Here is a 22,871-nt window from a genome sequence, read left to right as displayed (position 1 = left end):
GGGGAAAAAGGGCAAGAAAAAAAAGGAAAAGATTTGACAACATGGCGCACTTTCCTTGAGAAAAGTTTCTTCTGAACGCCAAACAGCCCAGTTTTTGTGGATTTTCCGCACAGTTTGTCGACACTCGCACTGCAGCGTACACATTTTGGATGAATTTTTGAACAGCTCTTGATGCACAAACAGTCGTGGCTGTGCGTTTATAAATCAACGAGGACTGTGATGGGATGAGAGCGATAACCCGTTGCAGAAGCCAAAGCAGTCAGACAGGATGGAGAAGCAAGCGACTCTGAAAGAAAAGGTAAATAGATCTTAAAAACAACTCATTTCTACGCAATCACGCGAGCTGCCATTTACTAGTTGTTAACATTTTATTACCCCCTAAATAACACGTTATACTCTGCGTCCTGGACAGGAAATACCAAATGACCATTCCTGCGAAAACCTCGTAAAAGGCTTTCTATCGATTTTCCAGTCATGCATACTGTAGCAGCACACTAGATGATACATAGTGTGGGCTCTCTTGGCTCAAAGAATAGGCAACACTGTATGTGATTTAAAGGTCATTGTTGAAGATCATACTGATTACAAAACAGGCTATGAGCCAGCTGTCACACTGATGTTATTTTGCTGTTGCATGAACACAAGCGCTTGCAGTGCCAAAATGCTACAGTGGCGATAACACGTCTGCAGTTTGTGTGTATTGCCATAAGCAAATCCATACAATTCCCCAGCAAAAGTATGAGTAGCCTGTGTGTGTATAAATATCTGCCTTTGGAGTGATGAGTTAATGAGTTAATGCCTCTCTCTCTCGCTCTCTCTCTCTCTCTCTCTCTCTCTCTCTCTCTCTCTCTCTCTCTCTGTGTGTGTGTCTCTGTCTCTCCTTATGATTAAGCTGGTAGGGTGTTTTCTTTATTGGTCTACAGGGAGCCCGATTGGTCTAGGCTCTTATTATCTCCCTAACTCTCCACCCTTCCTGCCCAGTGCCCACATACACAGTCCCTAGTATGTTGTGCCAAGACAAGACAGCACACAGTGAATGTTACTATAAAATCATGCCGATTAGTGCCTCCTGTCTGGATGAAGGTGTGCTAATCTGGAAATCAGATGGTCAGTTGTTGCTCCTGACTTTTCTTTGTGAGTCAGCTTCTGAACGCAAGTAAACATATTAAAATACGATAAATTGCTTTAGTCTAGGTGTGGAGATCAGTCCCTCACTCTATTTGTCTCTTTCTGAGGGGCGGGTTGCCTCTCAACGCAACCTTATAACAACAGTAAACACTTGCTTCAACAGCAAAAAATACCCCCCACCCCCACCCACACACAACATTACAGTGGATTATCAATAGTTGATGTTCAGTCTTGGAGCATAACTGCTCTAATCTCAACAGTATCTTTAACAGTCTAGTTGCATCAGTTATTCCAGGTAAAACACTCTGGAAGGTTTTAAAGCTAAAGCAGGAGACCTAACCTTCCCATGTTCTCATAAGGTATTAGGCGTTTTGGTGATTATCATTGACAGACAAATTAGAAAATGTGGGAGAAGATGCAAGCAAAAGGGTGTAAGAAAACAAGTGATTGGTACGCTACTGTAACTTGATGTTGACTCTGCTTGATACCCAAAGCCCTCATGTCTGCTTCTTCTACTCCCTCGGCCTCTGGAAGTAATTACCAAGCCTGCCCTATCCCAGAATTCAGTCTGAGGAGGTGTGGCGAGAGAGAGGTATAGTGGAAGCTGGCCCCAAAAACATGCAACCCAAGATTAATTTCATGATTCAGTAATACTCAGCAAAGCATCCCTGTCCAGAGGAGACAGATAGCACTACTGATCTACTTTCTAAGAGTTCCTCTGCTTGTCGTGGTTGGATAATAACCCTCCTGTGAAGCTACTTTAATTGATGCAGTTAGTTTGCCAGCCTGTTAGTTATAAAGCGTAACCTCTGTGTGGAATATGAATGAGCAAAATAATAGATCAGATCCCTCCATAATGCAGTCGGCTTTGCTGTAAGGTAGGTGTATCTTGCTAGGCTGGGAGAACCCCTATCAGTGCAATGTAAAACTCTTTCAGAAGTTTTTGGTAGAACTCAAAACCATGGTTAAATGTCTAAACCGCTGTACAAAATAAAATAAAAAGTAATGAAAACTGAACTTCTTAGTACATATTTAGTTACCTTGTAAATGTCAGAATTGTGAAGTCTTAGATTTCGTGGGAACCCTTTTTTTAATGACACTTTATGACTCCAGTTTCATGGTTGCACACCTCTGGACTTGAAACCTGCACCTTTCTTGCCTTGCAGTAGTGAACTTAGTCACTAGATCAAGCAACAATGGAGACAGACTCAGCACCAGTATTGATAACTAACTCTGGGTTTTGATTAACATAGAAAACTCTGTTTTATATGATTAGCACACATTACAATCATTTACAATAATAAAAAAAAGTCCTACTTCTTAATTTTAACAACAAACATGTATCTGCTGTCACAGACAGCACAGGACATGAGGACATTGTTTCATTCTGAAATTGACCAACTGAGCTCTTAGTATTTGGTAGCCAAATGGTAATGCATTTTAGTTGAAAAAGGTTTGTGTACGTTTGCATTGGTAGCAAACATCAGAATAGATAAGGGCTGCATTTTGAGCAAACTTAGGCTGTTTAATTCCTTTTCTCTTCAAATAATTCAGACAGGGAAACCAACTATTTTCAGTGGCCTTTTTTGTGCAGAGTGTGCCGATCTGTAACTTTGTAATTTTTGATATTGTCCAGTCAGAGTAGAGTAGAGTCAGAACCTTAATCCAGTTTAAGAAGATCAAATTACATGCATTTTATCCTCCCTTTTATTTCTTCACTTTCATTTTCACATTTTTTTTTCCATGGGAGGTTTGCTGAACACACATGCACTTTTTCAGAAACACCCTGCTTCGCATTCATACAGTGACATGCTTTCACACTTTGGCTGCCTGGTATAACTATAGTCTTCTACCACAGACCAGTGAGCTCCATAGGAGCAGTTGGGGGTTTAGCACCTTGCTCAAGGGCATTCCTGGCGGTAGCTATTGAGAGAGGTAGTTTTGTTTTGCTGATTATACATCATTCATGTCCTACTGATTAGACATGTATCATATCTAATCAGTAACTGTTTAGATATTTTTTTCAGTCAGTCTAATTTTTTACACCTCTCTGTCCATTTCTCCAGTTTTCAATTTTTGGTTCTCGGACAGTTGGAAGACCTATCCGGCGTGTAGTTGGAGAAGAAGGGGTCAGATGTGGCCTCAGCAAAGCAGAGTTCATGGAGAAAGTGCAGCAGAGCAACGAGGCGTGTCAGCGTGGTGACTTCCACGCTGCTGTTCATTTGTACAGTGATGCCTTGCAGGCTGACCCACAGAACTGCATCCTCTATAGTAACCGTTCTGCAGCCCTCCTCAAACTGGGACAACACCAGGCTGCCCTGGATGATGCTGCAAAAGCCCGTGTACTTAATCCCAAGTGGCCTAAGGTAAGAGTGCTTCAGCAGCCTTACCTACAGATGCATGGAAATAGTAGACCATATGTTGCAACAAGGCAACAACACCACTGAGGAGGGAAATGGTTCTGATTTTTCAGTCCAGCTGGGCACAATAACATTTTGTCTTCTACAGAAACTGTTGATTTTTCTCCATTGCTCCAATGTAGAGTCAGTGCCAAGAATTGTAAATCTCAAACAGAATACTAATTTGGAGGGGCTTCGATGGGAAGATCATGGCCAAATTGAGCTATAACTCCCAGCTTTATAGAATAAATTGTAGAGGCCATTTTCAAAATACCATATATCCATTTGGGAAAAAAAAAAACATTATTTGAAGTTCATCATTCAATATCTCTATAGAGGATCCAGTCTATACATATTATATGTTATTTTGTCAGCCCAATAATTAAGTTACCTACTATCCTTTAAAAAGTACCATACTTAATTTCTATTTTGTGCTAGCAATCATTTTTTTAAGAGTAGTTGCTATTTTTTTTTTCACAAATGGTGGATATCTGATTTTGAATCATGTCTCTAAATTGTAAATCTGCAGTTCCAAATTCCACTCACATTTTTTATCCTTGGTGGCATTCTTGTGGACGCTGATCAATACAAAGTTTTCTGAGGTCTTGTCTTTGGTCTTGTCCGGGCCATGTGGACTAACCTACCATAGATTTCACATTACTCAACCACATAGATCACTAGGAGACCAATTCCTCTCAGAGATGGAACAGCATTGATTTCATGATTTAGCATCAAGAGATACTTGTGTGTTAGAGAGTGAGAGATTGATGATAATAAGGTAGAGTGATATTGATGATAATCCTTCATTGCCGATGATGGATCAAAGGCCACCTCTTTTTTTGATCTAAGGTCATGTATCCTTGGATATTCAGGTAGGTTTCCACTTCTGTAAAAATGTATCGTATTGTCATTGTACTGAGTATTGAGTATTGATATCAAACTCACTTTATATTACATAGCTAATATTTTCTTACCTGCAGCATTGGTCTATGGTACAAACCTAGATTAGGATGGGCTACATTGCAACAATGTTAAAACAGTATTTGCAGCTCTTCTCTTTTAACAGTAAATTATTATTGTAGAACTTTGTTTAAACTTTACAAATTAACACTCAAATCTACAGTTAAACTTCTGATGTTGATTTTGATTGATGTTTCAAAGACAGTCTAGCACTTGCAGTCATCTTTTTTAGTTTACTATATTTCTTCATATTTTGCTTGTTATGCATGTACAGTTGATGTCCAATTGTTATTTGAGATGCTTTTCGGTCAGTTGCTCTTTTGTAGGGATTGTTGTTATTATTCCATGACGAGTCTCTCCTCTATAATGTTGTCAATTCTTTCTCTGTAGCATCTGACTATTAATATGGAATACATCACTGTTAGCATTAATTTGGAGAGATTTCATAAACTAATGAGGCCAAATTATAATTCAAAATCACTGCCAAAATCACTCTCCTCTCTCCTCTTTATATGCTATCCAAGTACAATGAACTCTTTGTGGTCTGATTGGGGGATGGTTGGTTTAATCTAGGCAGTCTTTCCCTGCTTATTCTTGGATTTAGTGCCTGACAGTTTAGACTCTGATGTTGAAGTTACTGTTAGAAGACTTGGTGTCAATGTATAGCCTGACCCTTGTGTTTTAACCTTGTAATATGATAGTCAGGAATTAATGTGTCTGTAGTATTGACGATTAAGCAGAGGGTGGAGGCTCTTTTTCATAAATCACCACTAGGGGTCAATCTTGTCAAACAGGAAAGCCTTCTCAGTGAGACACAATGGAGAACTGAACATAGTCTGTACATGTCAAACAGGCATGCAAGAAATTTCATTTCTAGGAGGTATTTTGTACATTCAGTGGATTCAAGGTAAATGTTCATCATGCCTGACGTTGGTCTTGAATGTAGAAATGTACTTATACACCAAACCATGCATCAACACAGCCATCATGGAGAATTTTGTGGTAGTTGGCTTTTCTACTTGGTGATTGTAGAGGGAAAACCCAAGGCCAACTTGCTTCATTCTTCAATTTTATCTCTCATATGTCAGAAAAAGTATTTGAACATAAAACTAAAATTCTCTGCATTATGTGATGCTATCCTAGCTTGATCTTCTAATCAGAGATTTTGATTGATTAGTGTGTATCAATGTGCTGTAGTGTATATGAATGAACAATGGTATTTATTACAACTGCTGTTATCAGGGCTTCTTCAAAGAAGTGATAGGCCCGTCTGTAGTGATGCGTCATGGCGGCCTTGACACACTTATGGTGTTGGCCTCAAGGAAGGAGAAGTTTGGTTTGCACAGCCTCCTACAGTCCATCTGCTACGGCTGGATGTTTGATGAAGGGATGGGGATTAAATCACAGGAGTGTGCTGGCATTTAGATCCTGTGTGAGTACATATTTATCATCAATCATGCTTCCCTGTGACCACACCTCTGGATTGGCCCGTCAAACAGTGACAGGCTGGGCTGTGCTGCCCCACGCACCACCGAGCAGGAAGCCCATAGCCAGCTTGTGAGAGGAACCCCTGTCTAATCTGTCAGCTTTCCCCTACTGCTGTAAGTGCCAGAACGCACTCTCTCTTTTCCTGAAAGAAGGAAGAAAATGTGTGGTTTAATGACCCAAGACAGCTTGAGGCCCTTTGTACCTCACCCTCTCGCTGAATGCAAAAAAGCTTAAACGAGAACAAAATAGGGTGTCATTTGGTAGACGAGGGGCACACACTTATGTGTGTCTGTTCACATTTTGTCTCTGTGTGCCAGTGTGGGAGGCAAACTGGAAGAAAAAGAAAGAATGCGTGGTGTATACTCAGTTTCTTTGCAAAAGAAATGATGTCAACCTCTTGAACTTCAGTCCACACTTTTTGATAGATATGCAGTAGCTGTGTGCGCCTCTGCGTTAGATGGAAAACACTGAACATTTGATATTTTGAGTTAGTATTTTGCGATCCTATGTTTGTGCACCGTGTCACGAGTATTGGAATGACTGAGGTGACAATACCCTTTCTAGAGGGATTTCCTGCCTACTCTCCTCCTCCATCTGCTCCCTCACTCTCCACACTGCTGTTCCAGTGACATGTTAAACAAACAACAGCCCTTTCTGCTATCACTCCCATTCTCCTGCTTGAGCACTGACAGGAGAGTTCCCTGGGAACCAGAGGAAGAGTGGCATTGCAGTGTCAGGGGAGCCATCTCTATCATTTGCATACCTCCTGATTATAGGCTATGATGGTGCCTATCAAGGGTATTCTGTCTGCTCAAGTGTTTATTGCCGAAGTTGCTGCTGACACCCACCCGTATTCATGGTTGAATCCATCAAGCTTTGTTTCTCAGATGAGTCTGTGACACATCTTCTGCATTTATTGTAAACTGTTCATGCCATTACGTGCATACATTTTTCTTTTCCACCAACATAAAAATGTCCGTTCATGTCCCAGTGGAGGGGCCTCAGGTTGAACTGAGACAATGAGTGTTTGCACTGGGAAAGGTCATGGTGTGCGGAGGGGCTGAAAGGGGACTTTAATTAAAGTGGCATATCCAGTAATTGTGCGCGGAGTGGATGCTGACACCCTGGCGAGGCATGAACCTTTTCCTCCTACACTGCTGGGTGATGACACTGCCTGTTGCTGTTACTGTACGTGGAATAGGAAGAAAAGAATTGTATGTGATTTTAAGACCTCATCCCTTGCCCCTCTCAGCGGTACTCTGCTTTTCATGTGGACGAGAACCACTGGGGTGTAATGCTCCCCTATTGGTATGACAGTCTGTTAAACCAGCCCTCATCTGATCTCAGTGTGTGTAAAGAATAAAGAACCTGGCTTTTGATGTCATGTGGAGAGTGGTTATAGCTCTTGCGCCTTTCTTCTTGCTTTCATTCTCCCCATCTGAAATATTTATCTCACACATGGGGGTGACCTGTTCTCTTACTTTGACACACGGCAAATAATGAACTGAGAAACCACAGTATAGTACCTAAGCAGGCCAGAATAGATGGGTATTTGGATTTACAAAATGGAGAACATATGAGGTGGCCTATTTGTTTTAATGCAATATTATATTGATTCTAATATATATTATTTATGGGATTGTGTATTCAGTGGAGGGTCATTCTTGGTCATTGTCATTCTGTAGTTTACACTTGTTCTGTTTTCTCTGAAATAGACAAACAAATGGCTTGCAAAAGCAGAAACAGTCCTACTGAGTGTTGAGTGGATTTCATTACACAATTCGCATTAACATTACACAAACATCATTCATCATTCTCTTTCAGATTCCTTCTGTTTTTCTGTGACAATAGTTAAATCTGAAAACTCACACTGCTGAGCATTTAGTAGCCATTTTGTTTAAAAACATTTCTGTTTAGAGCCTCCCTTTGAGTTTCCTCACCAACAATTTGAAAAAATTCATATTGTCAAAAAACATACGCAAGAAGAGTGCCGACAGGAATTATGAACCTTGGGAACATTTGTGGTTCTCCTTGTAGTTCAGTAGTGCATGGCTTGGTCCATTCTATGTAACAATGAATATTTATGATTTCACTTTATCCGCTTGATACATATTTATGACTAGCATGTTTTAGTTTGACGACTGACTTGAGAGAAGAATTGAGCACAGCCGACGTCAACCTGTATGCCTGCCCCACTTCTGAATATTCAGTAGAATACCAATAGACAGAGGACACATTATAATATGTGCAGAGGAGGCAGATGTAGCTCATGTCCCCACCTAGCATCCTCAAATCCAGTATCTTGCTTTTCGCCTTCTTGGATACGATGCTGGCAAATCATTGGGTAACAACGGATTGACAACGGATAACGGGTTGAAACAGGAGCCGGTCTACAACTGTGCATGTCCCTCCCCTGTTCCCTTGTTACACAGGTGAACCAGGGTTTGTTAGTGACTGTGATTGTCAGAAATAATCACTGTTGACTTTCTGAAATATGTTTTCAGAGGAGCTAAGAAATTTGAAATTGCGTGGTGAGGTCACCATAAGGGAGGACTTTGATACCTATGAAATGCCAGAAAGATTTATGAAATGCAAAGCACACCATACTTGGTGAGCGTTAAGATTGGTGACTTAAAGGAATATACTGACTTTTTAAGATATAAACTCTTTTACTCAATGCTTTCATGACAAGGAGATTCATAGCAGTTTCACTTCTGTGGTGCCAGTATTTATTTAGCTGTTGCGCATGCTAATGCTTCTGCATATAGTGTATGTTTAGTGGATGAAAGAAGCTTTGCATCATCTCTAAAGTGCACTAGATAGTAAACACACAGAAGTGAAACGATTAATCTTCTCATCGCACAAATGTAAGTTTTTAGAAATGCTTATTTGCCACAAAGTTGGTTTATGTCTTCAGTTCTACTTATTTGTAATCTGAATGGTATTGGCTGTAAGTTGGCAGACCAGGGGCTTGTTGGCCACTGCCAGTGTTTTATGGAAAGTGTTTTATGCATACAATTATGACACTACGCCTCCCCAAATTGTCTCTCTTCACAAAGATGAACTCTCTTTGGTTAAAAAAAGGTCTTCCCACCAGCTCTCCCCTCTCCCTCTGCTTCACTGCCTTTTTCCACCCCAGCTCCAGAGCTCAGCATGGAGAGAGTAGAGTCATGAACCACTAATAAGAGGGTTCCGTTTTGCTTCTACCCAGCCGAGGCTTGAACTAATGAACAAATCAAATGAATGACATGTAATTATAGGTCAGAGAAAGCGGGACGGACAGAGGGTTGGCGCTAGCGGGCACAAACCTGAAATTATTTGTCTGGAAAATCTGTGGAATGAGCGGGAGCAGTTAAATTCTGCCTTTTTCCTTTGGAAGGCCTTTGTGGCTAGGCAGTACTGCACATGTGCATGGGCCAGGTTATTAAAATGAGGTTGTTTAGGGAGGGTGAAACTGACCACACACGAGTCTGCTGTTTTGATTTCAACAGCACTTCCTCGCCAGCTATGTCATTCTTTACGGACACGAGAGGAAACTAATCCTCTGCCTCAGTTGTCTGTTGGGTAAACAGCACTGCTTGATGTATCTCTCTTACTTGGTATCCACGACACCGATTTCTGCTTCATCGTGGACGCAAGGTTATATTCAGTAAAGATTCTGCTTTCTTGTTCTAGCCTACATTTCATTTGCGTTTTGTAACCCAGTCAATACAGAACTACTCAAGACTTAAGTAAGTTCAGTAACATGCAACATACATTTATTTTAACTACTGCATTCCTAGCCTGTGTTTTACATGTGAAAATATTCAGTTATAGGTTTGTTACTCTGGTGGTGTAGCTCCAACATGCAGGTTGTTGTATTGAGTAAAAACAGTAAATAAATTGCTTTAGGGACCCTAGACTACACAATTTAATGACAATCACAATAATGAGGGTTCTGGTGGACTTAGGATGACCTCCACATTTGCCCCCTCTCACACTGCTGCTGTTTGTTTTGAGCTTCCCTGTCGCCTTGTGGTTTTTCAATCTACTCGTCTCAGGCTTGCTATGGCTTCTTCAGTTCTCTGCTGTGCAATGCTGTTTGGTTTTGGCTTCATTGGCAGTGCAGGCTGCACCATCTGAAAGAGAGTGAAGTGAATTGTAAAAGTGCACATATTTGATACTTTAATGAAATAAAACTTTGTCGGGGCTCTCTGACACCCAGCCAACAAAGAGGAGAATTTCGGTGCCAGATGATGTAATGTGGTTTGATATATGTGTGATGACCTCGTTCCCACCCCACAGCTGTCTGTTTCTGGACTGTCCTGAGGGGATGGATGAGTCAGAGCTGGGAGCTGATGTCACCCTGATGATAATCTGTCAGGCCTATCGGCAACGATTGGCCGGCTCACACAGCTACATATTTTTAGACCATCCTTACCATAAAAACAAATTAATACAAAGTGAATGTGTGTGCCTATGTGTTTGTGTTTTTGTTCTGATAAATTTCTCAATATTTAATGTTGATTATGTTTGTGTGTGTGTGTGTGTGTGTGTGTGTGTATGTGTGTGTGTGTGTGTGTATGTGTGTGTTTTAGTGTTCTGGATAAATCTCAGTTTTTTATTTTGAGCCATTACAGATGAGCAATTCAGAAAGATTTTAAATGCGTTAGACCCTTTTGTCCCTAAAGAAATAAAGCTTGTCAAGGCCTAGGTAAGCACCGCAAACAAGAAACTTTCAATCATGTTAAAGAATGTCTACCTCCTCAGAATGCTTTTTCCCTCTGGATACATCAACTGATTACCAGCTTAATAGCTTGCTATTACATGGCCAGAAATGTCAAAAGGCCCAGAGAAAGCAAGCTCATTGCCATGCTCATGGCATAACAGCCTGCTGCTGATAGTGGATCAGCTTTACAAGCCTGCGGAAATGAGGAAAACAATTGGGCCCTGCTCCTAGCACATAACCCCTTGGGTTGCTCAGATGCTCCTTTTTCTTCCAGGGGTTCATCTTGCTGTCAGCCTCGTACCGTGTTGGCCCCTCCCATCTGGGAGCTTGGCAAGGCTCAGGCCCCCAGACCTGGATGTCTCCAGAATTAGCACAGCCTGGCTTTGCTGCAGGGAGGAAGCGCTCCCATAGGGGAAACAGGGTAGAGTGCAACACTGCAAGGAGCCCATTAGCATACCCTGCATAAGCATGGCAAAATGAATAGCAGAGCTGAGGAATGTTTTTTTTTTTGCTCTGATCAGCTTCCCGATCTTGTCTTGTTCACCTCTGAACTTGAGGTGAATAGTACACACTAATTCTTTTTCTTACAGTGTCAGTGCCAGCAGCCAGGATCCGTGTCATAACCATATAACCAAGCAGATTAGAATAAAGAAAAGTGCTCTCTCATTCCGCTCATGCATTATATCACTGCTCTATTGTTATATCTTTCACCTCTTTAAGGAGGTGTAAGGTTTGGTCTATGCTTACGCCTAGTGGAAAGTGTGCCTCTCCTAGCTTGTGGTCTGTTTCATACAGCACCTATTCATGATGTAACCTCCTTCCTTGAATGAGTCATATGCCCTGGTTCTTCTTAGAGAAATGAATTGGTGGGGATGAAGGTGCCACTAATTTTGTTACCAGGTGGCTGACTAGCTTCTTAGAAAAGAAGAATAACAGCATCACTGCCCAAAATCAGTTACTTTTCCATTCATCTCCCATTCTCAGTATTTAACATTTTTGTAGGTTGTCTCACTATCATCCAGTTGGCTTTGTGAGGGTTATTCTGAATAAGGCTAAAACATGAGGGATGTTGATCTGTTAAGCTTAATAAAATTGTAATTGCTATGGTAGCAATATTGTGTTAAGTGAATACATGATTACTTATATATAGTATAAGTGGCTTGGAATTAGGCATTAGTTGAAGTAAAAATTAAAAGGACATCTGTCCTCATTACTGCAAATAGAAATGGCCTGCATTACTTCGCAACTTACAGCATGCACCAGTGTAAAATGTCAGTGCACATTAATAGAACACATTTGTTAAATAATATATCACTTGAAATCAGTCAGTTCTTTCATTCAGAAGCAATCAATTGATGTATCAACAATGAAACAAAGTCCTATTTGTCAACGTTGCCCATGTGGAACCAGTACATGAAATGTAATCAGGATTTAGTTAAAGTATGACCTACTTTTGCTCCTTTAAGTGTGAGCTGCGTGGTCACAATTTTTTCTGTAATTACTGAGTTAACTGGCATGCCATTTATGATTAATGAAAGATGATTGCTTAATAAATAATGTATGTTTTAGACAGTCTGGAACAAACACTGTATGGTGCACAATATTATGTTGACTTGCTTCTGTGATAATCTCATATTTTGTCCTCAGAAGATAAGGAGGACCATTCAATATTCAAATCAAAACCAGTGAAAGATGGATCTCCATTTTCTGTCTAAATGTCTTAGTGTGTAATGGCCTCCAGCCTAATCCATTCCTCTAAAGTGCTCCTTTCAGATCTCAGGGCTCGTTTTGAGGGAGCTAAATTACTCACTTGTGTCAGGTTATTACAATTAGCTGTTTGAGTGCCTTCACTGTTGTGTCTTACCCAGATACTTCCCTCTAATTCTTTCTCTCCATAATGAGTTTTACAGGGCAAAGCACCAGCAACAACAACAACAGCAGCAAAATGGAAATGCCTGGGGAGACGTATTAGCTGACAAACCATGGAATGCAGGTGGTGTATTTATGTGTGCGAAGGTGACAAATGCCTTCCATGGTTATGGATACAATCTCAGTATTTGACCAGAGGCTGAGTTGTTCCAATCAGGCGTTTAAAGTGAAAACGCATCCTAAAACAGAAATCGTGAATGTTGCTATTCCCATGATCTGGACAATCTAATATAGATTTGTAGAGACCAAGTCTGTCTTGTATACAAATCACAAATCATTGTGTACCAATACACAGGATGTGATGTAATTATTCCTTGTGCCAAAATATAGGGTGAGCATCCATACAGAAGCCCAATTCAGACGTTAAAAGAATAATAGTACGAACCCACAAATGGTTACTGTAGAGGACATCAGGCTACGCTGTCATAGGCGGAGGGTTGGGTTGTGATACAGAGGGTAAGGGGGAGGGTTAGGAATATGATTATGCTACCAAGCCACTATACTAACATACTAACAAAACCAATATACCAGCAAACATACTACTAACAAAATATATCCGCTTACATGCTACTAACAAACAAATGCTAGCAAACCAGTACAGTATCAATATTCTAACAAACCAATATACAGCAAACATACTACTACCAAACAATATGCCAGTAAACATAACACAGACATTATACAAGCAAACATACTACAAACAATATATCAGCAAACATGCCACTGATAAACTACTAATGAACAAATTTTGACAACCCAAATACACCTGCAAACAGTACCTTCCCTATAACACTTAGTGACTTTGTGCCCCAGTCAGCATGCTTTCTCCTCAGCCACAGCCGCACACTGGCTCCCACTGCAGCCTCAGACATACTGCCTGCTTTAAGCTCTGCCCACAAATTCCTAATTCACCTAGTAGTGTTGATGTTGACATTTATACAAAACCTTGGCAGCCAACCTTGACAGGGTGCACTCTAGACTTCTCTGTTGCTGCAACCCTGCTGCCAGCTCTGTATACCTAATCATTTTTCCTTTCTTATGCCTCATCTACTGCGTCCTCCCGTGGCACCGGGAGCTCCCCAAAATACATAATCCTCTACGCCCCTGACCACAACACCAAGTCTAGGTTTAAGGTAGTGCTCACTATTTCCTGCGGGATTATTAGCTTCCCCATATCTACTCACATTTTCCAACTCTGCCTAGCCTTAGCTGGCCTACAATATGCCTGCCCAAAAATGCTTAACTCCCAATTTTTCCTCCCTCACAAACAGAGGTGAGACTTAAGGATAGTGATCTGTACATAACCAGCTCTCCACAAACACCCTTACTTTTTTTTCTTTGTCATTTTTGGTGGTGGTACATTTGCAAAAAATTGATACATTACATTTTTGAATGAGGTTCGTCTGTAGTGCTGCTGTTGGTGTTGTTAACTTAAGCTAGCTACTTCTATTCTGCAATGTTGTCGCCAGAGTTCTGATTGGCAAGCTGAGCCCAACTGGGCAACTTGCCCACTCTAAAATCACTTGCCTTGGGCGAGCGGGCGAGCTTAATTTCATACCCTGCTCACAAACAAAACCAAATTTAATCTTCCCTCCTATCAGTTACAACATTTTAACTGTTTGCTCTCAGTTGCTGCTGCCAGAAACTTCAGCACTTGGTTATGTAGCGCGGTGTAGTGTCCTTGGGAAATACTCATTTTACATCAATACAAAATGTGTCTAACTTTTCTACCTTAGCTATAGGTATCACATATACTGTCAAGGGCCATGAGCTGAGGCAAATTGCAGGCACCACTACTTTAACTTGCCTGCTAGTCTTGATCTTTCTATGCTCTCAATGCGTTTAACTACTTCCCACCTTAGCTCCTGAATCTGCTCCTTGTCATTTAAATTTACATCATACCACCTTCCTAAGCTTTTGACAGGTTTCTCTAGTACAGTTGGAGTTCCTTCCTCATCCATAAAAATCTTCTCAATTTACTTGGCTTAACTTTCACCCTGCCTATCATTCAATTTGTTCAGCACCCACATTGATGCCCTAATGATTACCTCCGACACATACCGTGCGTTCACGCTGCAAGCAACATGATCAAAAAGTCACAAGAGCTGAGCAAGCAGAGAAAGTTGGCCACAGCTGAATTTTTACAGTCATCAACCATCAACAGCCAGATATCAGATATCCACGCTTATTTGTTTCCTTACTGATAAGATTTTGTTCTGTGACCAGTAGGTCCACCTGGCAAGTGCAAAATGAATGAGAAACTTCCTAGTGCTCTGCAATTTTTATTTGAAAGACTACAATAATATACATCTCAAAAATGACATTTGTTGTTGGGGTCAATGCTAAGCTAAGTCATTTTATTGAGTTTTCTGTTTATTTTTGATTAATGCTATCTAATTAGCGCTTACCAGCTAGCTATGTTAACTTGTTAAAACAACATAACATTGTGAAAGGCAATCCCAAACCAGCAGAAAATTTGTAGCTACACAAGACCTCTATATTGGAGCCTCTCGCACTGCCCGCAGTCGGTCAAAATAATGTGACCCATCAACCAAGTCAGTCGCAGTGTGAACACCCTGTTAGTGAAACCACTTCACTAACAGTGAATATGTTAATATGGTAAAAGTGAATACAGACTTTGTAGATATTGCGACAATATGTGGGGGTTTTTGGGGATACAGAACTAGTGCAGAACTGGCAGCATGACTATGAAACAAAGCATAATTAAATGGAAAGTCTCAAATAAATATTGTATGAGTTCATAAATTCAGCTTGCCAATTATTGTCAGTGAAGCTCTAGAGAATGGTTCTTGATGACTCAGAATAGTGTGAGTTCTTTGGATTCTAGCCTTGTGACTGAATTCTTAAAGTTTACTTAATGTGAATTATGTTTTAGATAGAGATTATCCCATTAACCTGACAGTCAGCCACAGATGAATATGTCCCAGAGATGTAATTAGTATATAATGTTAACTATTATTCATGGTAATGGAAGAATATTTCGATCCAAAACTCAGTTCTGCGTGTGCAGATACATTTTGCTAAGATAAGGCCATGGTCTTTGATTTCATATGGATGTTGTCGGTGCTATACATGCTCTTATGGAATGGAATGTTTGAGCTGTTTTTCATTGAGCAAGACACACAAACAAGAGAGATGCTCTGAACTGCAGATGGCAGCAAATGGAAAATTGTTGTGCCACTGTTAAAATCTGTCAGACAGACACAGTTGGATTGCTCTGAATCGTTCCAACTTTTGCATGCAGTACTCACATAGCAAACTCCCTTTGACATGGTAGACTGTGGCAGTCACACTCAGCACAATGGAGCTGCTGATCTTCTGGCATCCATTATTCAGACATCTACTCAAGCTGTGCTTCGGCAAGATGGTCTCTTTTAATCCTGGCGCTCATCTTGTGGTACATCAAGCAAGTCTTCAGTGGATTGTATATGGCGGGAGAAGAGAGTGTTTTTTACGATGGAAAAGTTGGGGTAGACAAGACTGGAGCACAGCAAAGTACAACCAAGGGGGAAAAGATGACCTTTTTACTTGCAATTAAAAATTCTTAACATTTGCTTTTTGCAGTAAAATTGGCAGTGTTTTCTACTTTTCAACTATCCTCATGTATTTACCAACGTGTTACACTATGAGTTTATTTATTCTGTTTGAACTTTAGTTTGGTAAGATACAGTGTAGAGGCTGTTTGTGGCAGAATCAACCGCCATAAATTCTCTCCTCTCTTGTATCTATCTCAGAAGACATGTGACATGACCCATATGAAGATAAGGCCAAAGCTTTCGTTGTGTACAAAGTGCTGGGAAAATCATGTCTAACGAAGTGAAAACAGGAAACTGGTTGGGAAGTTTGTCAACAAAGCTCGGAAATGACCTGTTTCTATAGCCAGGGTCAGAGTTTTAGCCACAAAACTACTCTACACTCCATTTTTAAAAGATTGAGGACATTTTGACTTGGTGGTTAACCCCAGATTGATCTAAACATAGACAGTAGTGGTTCATGTATCAGCATCTAATAAACCACGAAGGAAATTATCCCCACCACACAATATTATCAACATATTCAAATGCATTTCTGTATTAAATGTGATCATAGGTGAGTCAGAAATTTTTCCTTCCATTGTTTAGCAATTCATTTTGTTGAGTGTGTATTTCAAGACTCTATAATGGTTGTTAGTGATGGCTGTCAAATCATGAATTGAGCCTCCAAGTCAGACACACAGGCACTTTGTGTGCTTTTAAGGCTTTGGCAGAGAACATATAGTACTGCAATACATTTTGTGTTGCATATTTAATCAAATATGAAGAAATTTTGTACACTTATCAGTTTTGAAAGCTGATGTGTTTTAATTAGGAAGTTAATATGCAATGAGGATACACTGGAATTTGAAGTAATTTATCTCATATTATCACTCGTTTATGTCCCAGGCTTTCCAAAGTTTGTTTACAGATGTGCAAGCACTGAATAGCATAATGAAATATAAATGTATTGAGGATCAGAATGCTTCTAATTACTTTCACAGTTTTCATTGACTCATAAATAGAATAAATTACGCATTTACCCTAAGCTTTGGCATGTTTATTTATGATGCAGTCTCCTTTCGATTTCATCTACGTACTTCATGTAATTACATATTTGCATCCGCAGCACCACCACAGTACTCATTTCCCCGAGCAACACTTATGGCACAACACATTCATTCATGCCACATGGGATTTCACCATTACAAACTCTGTGGTTTCACACTATTACATTATCAGGGTCTGTTTCTGGAAATACTCACTTTTCATTGCAGGCAAAACAGTGGAACAAATGTACGGTATACATACTTTATCATGCTCTATAATGTGAAATATTGTGCTTCTATATTAACTCAATGGTTAAAATGATATATAAAAAACAAACTAATTGGTACGTGTGCTTCTATGTGTGTTGTATGGGTATGTTTTATTTTTTCTGCATTTATGTTGTGTATGTGTGTGTGTGGGCACGCCTTTTATGGTCTATGGCGCACACTTGCGTAGGTGTGTGTGTGTGTGCTTGGTTGTCAGCCATCTGGCCATTGAAAAAAAGAGAAATCTTAATTCCTCTGTAAGTCCTTGGCACAGTTGATATTATACCAAAACACAATTAAAGAAGATGCTTATGTGGCCATGCACAGCCCTCAGGGGGATAAATCTCTTGTGTCTGACACAGTTGACTAATAAATAAGCACGTTTGGCAGATTGGGAAGGGAGGGAGGACAGGCTGATAGGTCTGTGGAGGTCAACACAGCCTATAGTACCTCACTGCCTGACTGTATTTAATGGGGAAGTACAGCTACAGTACACTGGACCTCTGACTTTACACTGTTTTTCTACACCTAGACTAGTTGCTACTGTGTTTTCTAACTAAATCATTCTGTAATCAGCACTTATAGCTGAAATCATTTGGTATCAGTACAGGGGCTCTTTGCTATAAGCCATGGATTTCAGCATCCTTTGTGAGTTGTTAAGGTTATAGATAGTTGTGCGTCCTAGTAAGCCAGCAGAAAGCCTCAGAGCGATGCAAGTCTCAAGCATTACTGATAATTCATTAGCGGTGTGTGAGGAAGAGTCTCCCCTTTCATTTCATTGTCTTTTACTCCACTAATAACTCTGGAGCTGACAGAAAGCCTTAAGGTAGGGAAAGACAAAATGACTCTCCTCTTCCCTGTTTCATACTGTAATAAAACTGTCTCCTTTACCTGCTGCGGAGACTCTACATCATCTATGAAGTTGCCGTGTCATAAGACTTCAGTTCTTGTAGCTTCCAGTGTTGCCTCAACTGTCATCTTTTTGGCATATTTCATTACATGCCATTTTATGAAGTGTCTCAGATTTGTTTATCGGGCCTACGCTGTTTTGTGATATTGTGCCCATAGAAAACACTGGTGTGGATATAATTGAGTGGAGCAGCTTTGCTACAATCAAAGATGGACAGTCTGTAGCGAAATACTGGCAATAACAGGGATAAAGGCTCCGGTTGTATTGCTCTCATTCTGATCATTGTTCCATTCCCCAGATGAATCATAACTCATTGTCTGATTGCTCTGCCATTCCTCATCTTTATCCGTGCACTATTATGGTCAATACACCGGACCATTTGGTCCCATTTCACTGAGCGGGTTCCATTATGACAAGTGGAATGTAATCCATCTGTGTGTGTGTGTGTGTGTGTGTGTGTGTGCGTGCTCGCACGGGCGAGCATGTGTGTGTGTGTTTGTGAGTGATGTTGAACAACACCCATGCAGACATGGAAGAGGCCAAGGCTGAGGTTCAAGTGGAATTTAAGGAACTGTGTGAGTGTATTTGTGTTCGTTGGGGTAGAAACACAGTTTGCTTCTATAAAGATTGGTCCAAGGTTGGCTGACTCAGTGACCCCCTGCTTGAGATTTTGCCACTGAGCTACAGTCATAATACTCTCCGTCTGAGCCTGACTGATTTGGCAAGAAAATTAATGATATCTGCTATGTCTGCTAATAATGATTTATTTTTGTGGTATCATTGTTACTCATTGTGGTATCATTGTTATAATTTATCATTATAACTCATTATAACAAAATTCCTGACTGAAATTCTAAAACAGGCTTCTGGGATTTTGTTCAGAGTTGTTCTATATTCTCAAAAGTCTGGTGTACAGTAAATGTACACTACCCCTTGGGTAGGGCTGCACGATTAATCGTATTAAAATCGCGTTCCCGATTCATACCTCTATGCGATCTCATTCCTAAATCTCATTCGATTCTGCCACATGTTCATTAGGGATATCCATTGCATCAAACCAGGCGCTCCTAACAAATGACAACACTGCGTTACACCACGTGACGAAATGTACACATGCAGAGCGACAGAAACCGGCAGAAAGGAAAACAAATCCCGAGAGAGACATAACGGAGAACAGCAGACACACACGGGAAAACAGTTGTTCAAAGGTTGTGTTGTAAATAAGAGAAGAGGAGAGATGTAAGTTGATTGTTTTTATGTTCAGTGTTGGATTCATCAAGCAGTTGAATTTAAGCTATTTTGTCTATTAAAAAACAAGCACATATCCTGTACAGGCCCACGGTGCGTGTGTTCAACAATTTCTATACATAGACCAACTTTTTATTTTGTGGCGGAGCCCATGAGTCTCTGTATGAGAAACACTGCATCTCACAGCCAAACACTCCATCTAGTGGCCATCTGATGAAGTGCTGATGGCTAGCTGACAAAGTTGATGTGACAGTCCCATATCAGTCACTGTCACATTTTTTTGTTGTGTTTCTGCCCTGTATCAGGCAAAAGAGTGCAATAAACATTTCTATTAAAAATTGTTTTTTCTAAGAATCGTGAGAGATAATTGTGATCTCAGTTCTAAGCAAGAAAATCGAGATTTTCATTTTATCCAGAATCGTGCAGCCCAACTATTGGGCATTACCTATTGTAGTCCTGTAGCTCAATGGGTAGAGCATGGCACGAACGCTGCCAGGGTATGAGCTTTGATACCCACTGGGGCCACCCATGGTAAAGATGCATGCACTCTTGGTACTGTTAGGTGCTTTGGATAAAAACATCCACCCAACAGCGCATGTTAAAATCTTAAAAATAATTCAAGTTATTCTGCTTAAACCTATTTTGTTTGTGCTGATGTTATTGGTGTCTTGCTCTAGGACAGAGCAGATAGTTGTCGACACGGGGGTTTCAACCTGGGTCCTCCTCATCCACTCACTATGCCACCCTGCTGCCCAATAATGGGTGATAATGTCATTGTACGGATACACTGGTCGGGCCATACTATGCAGACAATCACTGTATCAAAATGTTGTCTTTGTAAGGGAATGTATTATACCCAGGGTAGTTAGAACAACTGTGTTCACTGGCTAGGTCATTGCCTGGCTACCCTACCCTATCAATGTGTGTCCTGATGGGCTCTGCTGTAGCTGAAGCGAGTCTGATACAGCTGTCTCAACCTCTGCTCCTATCCTCCAAGAAGAGGAAAGGAGGGTCGGTTTCATTCTCTTATATAAAGTGGGTTTTATTGGATGTGGCAGACTAATAAAGAGCCTCACTTCGGAGTGGAGGTGAGGGGTCAAAGCTGGTGATAAGGGTATAGATGAGGAGGGTTGGAATGTGTGTGTGTGGGCGTCTGCGTGTGTATGGGTGTGGATGCGCATCTTTTGGGTCCTGGCTCATATTCCACTAATCCTCCGGGGACAGAGGGGAGAACTGGACAGGGATTACAGCATCCCAATGCCGTGTTCCCATCACTCACAGAGAAACACTTCCTGTGCTCCCCCATCGCTGAAACAGGCTGGGAGGAATGTGAGAAGTACAGAAGGGCCAGGGGTGATGATGAGAAAGATATTGCAGTGTTGTTATCGTTGCGAAATTACTTTTTTAGTTGACAGATTATTAGAAAGACAGGGGACCAACCATTGCATTTTGTAGAGAGACAACACTCTTACATGCTGCCAGTGAGATGTCAACAAAAGCAGACTGTTGAGTTTTCTTGATCTGTTGTCATAAGATCATGTGTACCAGAACATTTGTGAATAAAGTTTTTATTTCAATCTTATGTGAGACATGATGGTGTTTCAAAAAATACAACATGAAAGATGATGTTTACCAGACGAGTGGTTGAGTGTATATTGGCAGTGTTTGTTGTCTCCCCAATTGCAGGTTTATGTGTTATCAGGTAGTACAGCACTTGTCTTGGAGGTACTCAGTGCTTGACTTTTGCATTAATGTTTACAGTGTCTTGGTGCAGTGTGCACATCAGATGAGAGACATTTATGATAGGATATCAAACTGTCATATTTGCTTTTAGTGGCATATAAAATCCATTCAGTCTAGCGAGGTTGGTGAAGTTATACAGGGTAAATAATTGGAGGCACAGTTGACCACTGGGGCAGTTTTCCTTAGAATAAATGTGTCTATAATTCTTGGTGTGGCAGTAATGTGCAGTAAGCTATACTCCCATTTTCTTTGTGCTGTTACAAACATTGTTTGCCTGTGTGTACAGATCTATATGCAACGTACATGCTTCATTATTTATTGGAGCAGGAGCATACACAGCTTATTACCTACATGGCTGTGTGATATACAATTTTAATGCCATTGACTGAATGCTTCACTCCTTAGTGGAGGCAGTGATGTATGTTCCATATCTGTAACCTGTGGTGTGTATGCTGTAGTTGCTGTGGGGGCTACAGGCATACAGGGGGTTGCACTAATTAGGACCTCTCCGCAGCGTTTGTGGCATTTTCATTGTGGCAGCTCCCTGGATGGCCTTTTTAAAAAAAGCCCTTTTACAAGGTCATGCATTATTCACAACACAGGTGTCAATCTGACCCCTGGCGATGCCAACACACCAGACGGCAAGCTCTACTACAGAGCTACTGCCCCCTCATGGCAGGGCATTGGCATGTATAGACATGCAACTTGGCTGTACTAACAGATGCTTGTTGTGGATCACACACTTTCTCATCTTCTGTTGTTTGAATACCACCTCTCCTCAGCTATGCCCTGTTTTGGTTAAATCCTTTTCTGATTCTCAGGGTAACCTTCACTAAAATGACAATACCTTCTAGTACGTCTTTAACCAGAATCTGTTAAATTACAAATTTTGTACTTTTAATCAGTAGATCTAGAGGTAGAAGCAGGAAGGGGGACCCGGCTGGTCACCCCGTGTTTCACTCCTGCAGATTATGTCTCTTGTCAGAGAACTCCCACCGGGAACCTTGGTCATCACTGGCACAGCTGGCCGCACAGTTACCTTCCATTTTCTCTATAATTGCTTTTTTTGTAAGAGGTTATTATGGAGTGATTAGCAGAAAATAAAAGGAAGGTGCTGTAGTTTTGAGTCTTTCAGTTTCCTTATGCTTTTTTGTGTGCTGTTCTTTTCCTCATCTTTTTCACTGCCTGGGTGTTTGTCTATCTGTCTCTCTGTCTCTCTCTCTCTCTCTCTCTGTCTGTCTGGTCAGGTAGACCCTTCTGGTCCCATTATTCTGCCAGCGAGGCAGTGCAGACAGACCCGGGTCTCACGGGGCATGTCTTTCCCTAATAAACAGCTCTCTGTATTTGTCTAATTTCTCCTTATTAATGTGGTAGTGTCTGGTGCAGAGCCACTAGGTCTGGAGTATTAGGAGGCCCTAATTTGCTCTACTGAGGGAGGCACGGCTGTATGAGGATAGGCGAAGAGACAAGGGGGTCATCATTAATGTTTCATAATTTAATCAGGCTTCC

At 40.9% G+C, this 22,871-nt stretch overlaps 1 protein-coding gene across 1 annotated transcript in view; it reads left to right on the top strand.

The window, feature by feature from the left end:
- The first annotated feature begins 268 nt into the window (after positions 1–268).
- LOC139930903 (tetratricopeptide repeat protein 28-like) overlaps positions 269–22,871 on the top strand; it is a 162,202-nt gene continuing 139,599 nt past the window's right edge. The window contains exons 1-2 of the mRNA XM_071924235.2: positions 269–298; positions 3,195–3,494. Coding sequence (XP_071780336.1) covers positions 269–298; positions 3,195–3,494 — 330 coding nt within the window. The remainder of the gene's footprint in view (positions 299–3,194; positions 3,495–22,871) is intronic.

Source organism: Centroberyx gerrardi, chromosome 8 (genome assembly GCF_048128805.1).
Source record: "Centroberyx gerrardi isolate f3 chromosome 8, fCenGer3.hap1.cur.20231027, whole genome shotgun sequence".
Taxonomy (NCBI): domain Eukaryota; kingdom Metazoa; phylum Chordata; class Actinopteri; order Beryciformes; family Berycidae; genus Centroberyx; species Centroberyx gerrardi.
The sequence above is the reverse complement of the archived record's forward strand: the minus strand, read 5'-3'. Positions and strand labels throughout refer to the sequence as shown.